The sequence below is a fragment of the Helianthus annuus genome, chromosome 3 (assembly GCF_002127325.2).
Source record: "Helianthus annuus cultivar XRQ/B chromosome 3, HanXRQr2.0-SUNRISE, whole genome shotgun sequence".
Taxonomy (NCBI): Eukaryota; Viridiplantae; Streptophyta; class Magnoliopsida; order Asterales; family Asteraceae; genus Helianthus; species Helianthus annuus.
In genome coordinates, this window is record NC_035435.2 from 163,983,436 (window position 1) to 163,994,314 (window position 10,879).

Below are 10,879 nucleotides of genomic sequence, written 5' to 3' on the forward strand. Positions count from 1 at the left end.
CGGTCTTACGGTAAGCATAATGTTTGATAGTAAATTAAATGTGAACATTGTAGACAATTGAAATGTAATACATATTTAGTAATTATCATTATTAATATGATTTAATAACTTGCAGGTAATTCCAGATGAATTTATTAACATGTTCTACAAAAACCACGAGCTAAACGGCAGTTACCAAGTATTTGCAGGAGGTAAGTACTGGGATCTAATGGCAGCTAAACTACATGTTACTTATGCTTTTACAGATGGATGGCCGAAACTGTGTGAAAGTTTGAACATATGTGATGGTGACACGCTGGTATTCGATAAGATTGGTAATGTGATATTTCATCTGAGGGCATTCAGGAATGGAATCGAAGTTGCATTGGGTATTCAAAAAGAAGCAATAGAAAGCGATTTCTGTGAAATAATATCTCAATCAACATATCAACGAAATGCTTATTATGTAAGTATCTTCCAGTTTAAAAATAAAGGTTTATCAAATAGATTTGATTATTAATATTTATAAATTTTATTTACAGAAATTTGTTGATTCTGATAATGGAACGGATACAAGTGGAGATACGTTGATGAATGAGGTTGTGTGTTATAGTTTGTATTTTTTTTTTAATTTTTAATACAAATTTTATTAATGAACTAATGTAGTTTTTTATTTTATGTTTTTTATATAAATTAAATTTGAATAAAATTTTAATATCAGGTTAAAGACATTGGAAGTGAAACTGAGAAGATGTTGAATACAAAAAAAGGAGTTCAAGGTAGTGACAAGGTAATAATCACTTAATATAAATAGAAACAACATTCAATATGATTAGTATGTATTTGATTTAGAAATTTATATGTTTAAAATATGTACTAAATAGATTGAAAAGAAACGCAAAAAGGTTGCACAACTTGTTGATACAACATCAAAAAAGGGAAAGCAAATTGAAGAAAAACCAGAAGTTGTCAAACCAGATGTTTCAAGCTGTCGTAGATCATCAAAAAAAAGAGAGGTAACAATTGATTTAATTAGTGACTGCTATAGAACCAGAATTATAATTACTTATTGGTTATTATTTATTATTGATATTAACCTTCAAATGTTGTTAACTACTATAATAAGGTATCTAAAGTTGGAGATGAAAGCCAAACCATACAACATAGTGGAAAACGAAAGAAGCCTGAAATTGATGAAGAAAATTATGAGTTTACAAAAAAGGGAGAAAATAGATTGGTATGATAATTTGTATAATTAGTCGTAGTTAAATAATGTATAAATTATAGTGTAAATCTTAATAATAATATGAAACATTTTTTATGTAGAGGCTTCCTGTTGAAGTGGCGAGGAGATCTGGTCTTACAAAGAAGCTCCATGCATTGAAGATTAAAACTCTGGATGGAACAATAATGGAGAACGAAGTGGAAACCGAAAAAAATGGTGACGTACCGTGTTATAAAATGGTCAATTGGGGTAACTTTATGTCAGCAAATAGTTTGAAGAATGGTGATATTCTTCACTTCAACTTTGTTACCTCAACACAGGTGATGGAGTTAACAAATGTGGATCGAATTTAAGGCATGTCGAAGGATGGTAATACATCTTTTTGTTGGTTTATGGGTGGTTAATAGTTATGGTTGTTTTGGATAGTTATATATTTTCATATGAACATGTTGTTGGTAGTTGGTTTTCTAAAACTTTAGTTAATATTTCAGTATATGTATGATGGGAAGTTTTTGAAACATTATATTATGTAATAATACGTATGAATGTTAACAATATTGTTTAATGATACTGATAGTTAGCATCATCATAAAGTTGATAGAGAGTACTTTGACCATTCTCAATTATCACCAGCTAATCAAACACCTTTAAATTTGTGTCACTTAACTGTTGATCATGAAACCTATGTTAAAATAGGTTTATGCAACCAAAATTATAGCATAACAGAAAAAGTAACAAAATGACCTTATTCTTGTAGTATTTCTTCCAAAATCCGATTATACAAATATGGAATTGATTAGTTAACAATATTTTTGAAAATTAACATTTAGAAACTTCATCAACATTTTTGAATTAGATTTCGTTTCTTTTTTTTTTTTGGTTTATTCAATTAGGCCCAACTAATTCTACTATATAAAGGATCAACATAGCATCTTCAATTACAGGTTTCAAAACCCTTTCATAATGGTTTATATTCCTTTCGATATCATACTGTTTGAAATTTTAATTAGGCTCAGTGGTAGAGACATTGAGCAGTACAAATGTGTATGCAAACAATGGAATGAAGGGCTATCATCATGGCCGTTTGAATGGTTACACGTCAACTATGGTAAACAATATGCGGTAATATATTATACTTATCTTGTACTTACATTCAATATTTAAATTACTTTTTACAACAATGTCTGTTTTTTCTTCAAAATTAATTTCCGATTTATGGACGCAGGAAAGTTTCTGGGAGGATTGCCCAACGCTATATAGAATTATTTATGACGAGTACTTTCCTCCTCAATCGAAACGCAGAAAGTTAATGGAAAAAGATTATGACGCAATGGAATAAGATAATATGATTGGAGAAAAAAAAACATTAGTCTTTTGGAACATTTACCTTATGGCTTGTTTGTTCGTTATAATAAATGTTTCCTACCTTATGAATAATATTTCCAGTTTTAATTTTAGATGGATTAAATAAGATTGTGATATGCAAACGAATGTTTTTTGCTTATTATAATTATAATCTGTTATATAATATGTGTAATATCCATTTTTTAATTATGTTTTTTTATAAAGAAAACAACAAATTAATAATTCACAACATGCAAATAGGTTAGACATCTAATTTATATGTAAATGGATTTAATAATTTTTTGTATGGGCCTGGTCCAAAACAATGTCACATCTTTTCTGACCCATTACAATTCCCATATTTTACTTTTAAAATATATACCATTACTATATATAATATATATAATATATTTTGTCATATTGTTTACATATTTTTTTTTTCTGCCGGATAAAATATAAAATTATTAACAATATAAAAAAATTCAAAATATCATAAATATTGTTAATCGTGTTGTAAGCATATAATATCAAGAAAGATAACAGATACTATTTTGGAATTATGGTTTGTGTCTTTTAATGGATGGAATTTGGTAATAAAGAATGCATAATACCAACGATAATCAACACATAATTAAAAAAATATAAATAAAATACAAATATCAAATGACTAAATATTTGAATTTTTTTTATAAAGATTTGAAAAATTGGAAATACGACACTTAAAAAAAGTGTTAATATCGATAGTAAAACAAAATAATATCAGTAACATCAACTTATAAATTCTAAATAGGTGAGACAACGGTCTCTTCATACGATGCTACATTGTGTAGTCCTTGAAAGGTCTCAACGTCGTGAAAGTATTGAAAATCTTTCAGTCCACATTGTATGTCAAAAATACCACACCGATCGATCTGAACAGACCAAGTGTCACCTTTGTTCTCAGCTAATTCGTTACGCCATGAATCAAATGAGTAAAATAACTTTACGTTTGTAAAAGACGATACTCCTGACCATAGATCATCTTCAAATTTATATAGCTTCACGTTTGTTTGAGGGGTCTCTCCAACAATAAACATATGAAGTGTGTTGCGGATGTTGATAAAACAGGTTTGGCGACCAATAACATCAGTAGATTGGGGTATGGAAACCTTCGAGAAAGTTTCAGATTCCACGTCAAAAGCAATCGTATAACTTTTAGCAGGCGTCCAATAGTGTGGAGATGGAAAATATAAAACATTATTGCATAAAGTTCCGGAAGACCACCAATATAAACTTGAAGCGTAATCCGCTCCTTTCAAGAAAGTTAAAGTTTTCCATTCACATGTGTTCCGAGAATACACACGCGGTATAACATCATCCTTACGACATTGGAGAAGTAATATTTTTAGATCATTAGATGAATCCATATAAATCCCAACTGCATCTTCCCTTAAATCAAAAAAAAATTTAGGTTTCTTATCACACGAATTCAAAATTTGGTTAGTTGTTGGATTCCAAAGAATCAATTCGTTCGGACGCCACTGAATGCACAACAATAAAATACCATACTGAGAAGCAAGAATGATTAGATTGGAAAGATGGGTGTCAACGGGGAAGGAAATAATCTTCCTTGAAGAAATGTCTAACTTTCCTCCAATCAAGTTATGAATATCAATCGATGTCTTGTTCAACATGATAACCTTACGATAAGGGTTATTAGCCATACGGCGATAGTGTATAATCGCAAACAAATGTGACAACAATTCGTAACGCCATTGCTTAGAAACACATCTTAATCGAGCAACACAATTTGTTGGTAGCCTTGACAGGATTTCGTTAGCAAACCTTTCAAACTCAAGACGTTCCATCCTACAAAAAATTTCATAAGAAACATTGGATGAGAATTATGTACTGCAATTTTTAAAGATAGACACAAAGTTGGATGAATGATATACATAACATATAATAATCCAAACTTGAATCGTACGAACATGAATGGAAAAATAAAAACAAAACCTAATGAAAGATAAATAAACAAAGAGATAATTTGTGTTAGTGATAATTACCTTTTATCTCAACACACACATGGTTCTGGCCAACTAAAAAATGGTGTATTTATAATTGCAATGGAAGGTAAAATTTCTAATTAATGAGGATAATTTATTTTAAGAATCTATTATCTAAGATATAAACCATTAAATAAAATATGAATGGAAATATTGTGTCCAAAATTAGATAAATGGACCATACATCTATTTCAATTTAATTTGATTGATTAACGATATAGGAAATAGATGAAAAAAATATAAACCAAAAATAATATTTTCTAAGAAACATTTTTTATGCAACATTTTAATGTAACCCTATTAATTGGCGATATAAAAATATAGTCACCAACATACAATGTCAAATTTTTTATTCAATATTTCAAACTTTGTTATAGTACCATACTAATATAATACTAATAATATTAATTGATATTTTTTATCAAACTTAACTACCAAAAAATGAAAATGTAACAACTGTAATCAAATTCTAAAATACTGTTAAGGTAACTTGCCCATAATTGATGAATTCTCAATAATATTTAAAAAAAAAACCGGGTTGACTAATCATGTTAATATATGACAATTAAATAGACAACCAATTAATTGTAAACGTTAAATATCATCAAAATTATAAAATGTTTTTGTTAATAAGGTTGTTACGTATCTCAATCAAGATAATGAAAATTATTTTTGTGTATATAATTTTTAAATACAGTAAAATGAAAACAATGATTGTATGATGATTAGAGTAAAACAATATAATAAAATCATTAAATAAGAAGATAAGTCTATTCAATTATAAAATAAAGGGCTATTTATAAAATAAAAAACTCATTGAGAACACATAAGAAAACAAAATCCATGGTTTGAAAGAAAATACCACAATCAAGTCAAATAAAAATCCATTCAAGGATTATCCCACAGATTAAAACAACCAATTCAAAATCCATAATAAACGCAAAACCACGTGTTCAAACAAAAACCATAATAAAAACCAAACACAGAAATTGTTTATAAAAATGCGGGAAATTATTTCTCAGTCTTCGGAATCAATGTCTTAGAAAGACCAACAACTTCATCTTCGACGATTTCATCACTCATGCGGCGCTTTGTAGAAGAACAACGTAATGCATCATCTACTTCATAAACTTCACCTAGATTGCGTTTTACTTCACAAGAAGACGCCTTCTTACTGCTTCCATCTACATTGGAGATAGGCGTAACATTGTCACCGGTGAATGAGGCATCATCCTAAAAAAAACAATAAGAATAAATATTAAAATAAAATTTAAAGTAAAATAAAAATTTATTAAATTACCTTAGTAACCTCACAAGCATTAGACAGATTGGCGGACAACGGAACACCATACGATTCCGACTGCTCATGCTGCAATTCAAAATAAACAATACAATAAAATAAAAGTGGTTATATTTATATAGACCGAAAACGAAAAGAATATGAAACAATAAGAATTACATAATTGCAAATTAGACCTGGTTAATGTTGAATTTGGAATAGAGAGCAGCAATAATATCATCATCGTTTGTTGCCATTGCAATACCGTAATTCTCGACTTGATATTCAATGTTATAGTCGCTAATATTTATGACAAACGCATATTTCTTTCCAACCAATGTGTCAAATAACTCAGGATAGGGATTGGGTATCTCACCGGAATTAACAACCTATAATTTTAAACAATTAATTGTTACTGAGTAAGAGTACAAAAATGAATAACATGGAAAATTACTTAGATTACCTGATCTTGGACAGCAAGTAAGTCTTTGGCCGATTTCTTAAATATTTTGAAAGCTTCATAATCAAACAGCGTTAATGAAACAGTACCAGATGAATCTTGGACCCTGATAGGTATCTTGAAACTATTATATTAAAATTAAAAACAAATGAAATTGTTAATATTAGATCATACCAAAGTAATTTCAGTTTACAATTGTATAAAGAGATAACAAAATTTTCAAACCGCGGAATTGCATAAATGTCCACTCCTTGACATTCGTTGTTGGTGCAAACCAAACCCTTTGTTTCAGCAACATCACATGAACCGACATCACCCTCTTTGGTTACAAATCTATCCTCGACACGTGATTTGCAGTGGTTACAACCATTGTAATACCAAAGCTTATCCGTACATATGGCCGTGACTGTGCCAATAACCAACACCTTCTTTTTCTAATAAAAATAAATAACAATATTAATCTTAAAATGAAAGTATAATACACACCAATATATAATATAAGAATTACAAAATTAAAAAAAAAACTATACCTCTAATATTGTTCCAAGTAAACCAATGAGCATGAAATCTCCTTTATTGAGGAACTCATCTTCCACAGTTGAAATAAGATAAGAACCACCATTCTCATTCGATGAGGAAGAAGATGAAACTTTGGCAACATACCTAAACATAATTATAACTTAATGACTAAAATTATAATTTAAATTAAATTAATATTGTTAGATTATTATTTCGGTATTACTAAATATACCTCTCTCTGAAAGAAGAAATTTCTTCAATGTCAGCGTTATCAATAAAAAGTCTACTTAGATCAAAACTGTTGGCCACTCCACGCTTTCCTGAAATGAAATAGAACAAACAATTAAATCAATATTTACAGCATAAAACATATAAAATATATGTAAATATAATAATAACTTATAAGATACTAAACAAATAAAAAAATATGAGATGAAGATTTGAAACGTACCCTTGTAAAGATTTACTGTACCAAAGTGGCAAATGATAACAACATATTTCTCGCGTTTTTTGTCATTCATGTAAGTAAACATGTCGACAGCAAAAGAATCCCACAACGTAACAGGACATTTTTGACCTCTAAAAATAAGAAAATATAAAATAAATGAACCAAAAACACTTTAATACGAAGATAAAATTGTAAATGTTGTCTACTAAATAAAATACTAACTCAAGGTCTTCAATTTTCAGATTCAGTCTTTTTCCTTTGCTACCATCTTTCTTTGTTGTGTCTTCAATGTTGAAACACACTTCGACAAATCCAATAAAATCTAGACAAAAAAAATAAGTGGTTAAAAAACTTAAAATATAACACAAACAAACTAAAAGAGGATGTAACACACATACCAATAGCAGTATTAACTTCTACTTTATTCTGAACAACATCTTTTAGATTGACAAAATTAAATTTGTATTTCGGACCACACCAGTCAAGTACTTTCTCAACAGAAGTGTAAAAATACAAAGATATTTTTTCATTCCTGTTGACCAATTTAGAAGATGACTTATTAGCAGCAAGAGAAGGTTTAGTAATCTGAATACATTCATCAAGCTGCAGGAACTCTTCGAATCTTTCTAACAACTTATGAAGGCAGCTAGCTTGTATCATATTGCCCTAAAAATTGAAACGACAAAATTAGATATATAGATTTCATATAAAATTAGATTTTTTAGATTTAACAAAAAAAAATTAGTTGAATAAAAACGGTACCATCTCATCCATAAAGATCATATCCAGCCGATATGTTTCATTCTTATTCTGATTCATCATTTTCCTTGATGTGCTAACGATCTTCACTCTAATGGAATAGTTATTTGAATAACTATTTAAATCATTAAGCATAGTAACCTTTGCAACCTCCATTTCACAGCTGAAATTTAAAAATTAAAGAGTAAGTGCCAATAGAATTAGCATTAGCATCAATGTAAAGTTAACAAAAAGAAAACTCTACACTTGGAATTTAATTTACCAAACCACGTTAAGATCTTAGATTGAATGAAATGAGAAAAGTGATTTGCAATTGTTGACCGAATTCGATTTATATAGGATGCCAATGATTAATGCAAATTTGGAAACGTTATTCATACTAAAGGAAGGTTTCCTATTCAAAATAATTAAAAAAATAAAATAATTTTATTACCTTGATAAATAAAATAACAGTTGTATATAGGTTGAATTTGTATATGAAATCTATTGTTATTATTAGAAACGGACAAATTAATACAAATGTTTAGCTAATTTATCAAAATTGCAGTTAAAGGTTTCTATCTATGCATGTAATGATTATAAACAGTGCTAAATCTCTAACGAAATTTAAATTGAAAATTTATTTTTAGAAGTATATTGAATCGCTACTAATGGATCTTCATTATTAGGCAGTTATTAACAAATTTGTAAACGGTATTCATATTAAAGGAAGATTTCCTATTGGAAATAATAAAAAAAATAATATATTTTTATTACCTTGACACACAAAATAACAGTTGTAGTTAGAGTGATTATGAAATCTAATGTTAATTTTAGAAAAGGATAAATTAAAACAAATGAGTAGCTAATGTTTCGTAATTGGCGTTAAAGGTTTGTATCTACACATGGAAAGTTTGGAAACAGTGCTAAATGTCAAACCAATTTTAAAGTGAAAGTCTATTTTTAAAAGTATATTGAATCCTAGTAATGGATGAAGCATTATTAGGCAGCTTTTAATAAATTAAATTTGATGGTTACTCAACGTTAAGTCGAAAATTAAAAGACACACATTGTGCATACAAATGGGTGACATTATATTATATCTTGAAATCATCAACCAAAACTTAATAACCAAACATGTTGTTCAGAATCATAGATAGGCAAAAGGTTTATATCAAAAATACTGTTCAAAACAAAAACATGTTCGAAAAACAAACTAAAAACATACTAAAACATGAAATATTGTTCCAAAAGAGTGGATAGTAAAACAATAAAACGAACTACTTCGAAACTTTCTTCAAAATCAACTTATCTGCATCAGGAGAGTATACGAAAGTGCATCTATGAGGTGCATTGATTCCATTAGGCTTTGTGAACTTGGTACGCCATGCATTCGCAATGTCACACCCCCAAATTCCACCCGCGGATGACACCCGCTTCGAGGGCGTGACTGACCAGGATCCAGCCACCAATTATACTGACAACTCAGATTAATAACAAAAGTAATACTTACTAACCATAAGATTAGCAAATATCAAGTTCAGTGTTCAAAGTTTTAAGTTCAGAGTAAATGTAGCGGAAGCATAATTAACAGTTTTAAACAACGTTCATTAAGTAAGCATAGTAAATGCCCAACACACGGGCAGACGACCACTACACATCCCAAGTAGCTGCTCCAGTCACTGGCCACCTGCAAAGCATGCAGTAAAGGGGTCAACAATAATGCTGAGTGAGTTCACTAGTTGTCCAGTTTTAATTACCAAAAACTTGTTTCACCAGTTAATTTATCCGTTTATACATGCCATGGGGAGCTACCCCAGAAGTTAGCGACTAAACTGTTTTTCCAATACCGAACACTAGGTAACCGTTTGCGTTTCCGCAGGATGCCCCGATGTCAATGTTCTATCATCATTGACGGATGCCTGAGTACATTAGTTCACGACCGATCCCATACCATGGCACGGTGTGAGGCTGGTAAAACCTAAATAGCGCTATCAACTAATAACCCGTTCGCCTGGCACCGGCGACTAATCGGTATTATGTAGTAGGGACTTGAATGATAGAGTTGCGTTTAGTGCCGTTAGTTGCAATCCGTATAAACAGTAATTAACTAAAAGGGTTTCCCAATACAAGGGAAGATAAAGTAAGTTTGTTCCCAATAACTAGGGAAGGAATGTAGACGGTATCCCCTTTACAAGGGGATAGGGTTGTTTTAGTCTCGTGTCCCAAACCACCGGGACGCATGCTTTTAAGTTGTGAACTCACCTTGGGTTGCTCGGTATGATACGTTACATGGTTAGGTATGTTGGTCACCACGTCCTAGCATGGTTACCAAGTATGGGTCAAGTTGGGTACAAGTAAACACGTATAAAACACACTTATCATAAATGCAAATACTACAGTAACAGGTATACATGCAGTGACATGTAAACAGTAGCAGATCAGTAAACAGCCCAAACAATTGACAGCCCAACAGTTAAGGCCCAAAACAGCAAAACAGTCAAAGCCCAATACACAAAACAGCCCAGTCGAAACTAAGGTGGTTGCGACTCGCAACCGAGGTTGCGACTCGTAACTGCGGTCTCGGTCCGTCACGTTTTGGTTACGACTCGTAACCGGAGATTGCGACTTAGCAGGTGTGGTTGCGACTCGCAGCCAGGTTTGATGCGTGCTGATTGCGACTCGCAACTGGGAGGTTTCGACTGGTCATGCGTGGTTTCGAGTAGCAACCAAAGGTTGCGACTCGCAACCGTGATAACGTGCATGGCAAACTTCTAGAACCTGCAGTGTACGACCCAATGGAATTGCTATTTCATGTAAATGTTGTACTATGCCACTAAAC

The 10,879-nt window shown here is 30.8% G+C and overlaps 1 protein-coding gene and 1 long non-coding RNA gene across 2 annotated transcripts; both read right to left on the bottom strand.

Moving 5' to 3' along the window:
- Positions 1-3,330: 3,330 nt before the first annotated feature.
- On the bottom strand, positions 3,331-4,395 carry LOC110932570 (putative F-box protein At3g23260). The gene has a single exon (XM_022175897.1). It carries the CDS (start codon positions 4,393-4,395, stop codon positions 3,331-3,333), a length of 1,065 nt encoding a protein of 354 aa, XP_022031589.1.
- Positions 4,396-7,079: 2,684 nt separating this feature from the next.
- LOC110932571 lies at positions 7,080-7,559 on the bottom strand. The gene is made up of 3 exons (XR_004888794.1): positions 7,522-7,559; positions 7,303-7,430; positions 7,080-7,171 (listed from the first exon to the last, which is right to left on the bottom strand). It is a non-coding gene; the product is annotated as an uncharacterized LOC110932571 (long non-coding RNA).
- Positions 7,560-10,879: the final 3,320 nt, after the last annotated feature.

Excerpts from the sequence above, each read along its gene's own strand:
- LOC110932570 (XM_022175897.1), bottom strand. The coding sequence starts at position 4,395 with ATGGAACGTCTTGAGTTTGAAAGGTTTGCTAACGAAATCCTGTCAAGG.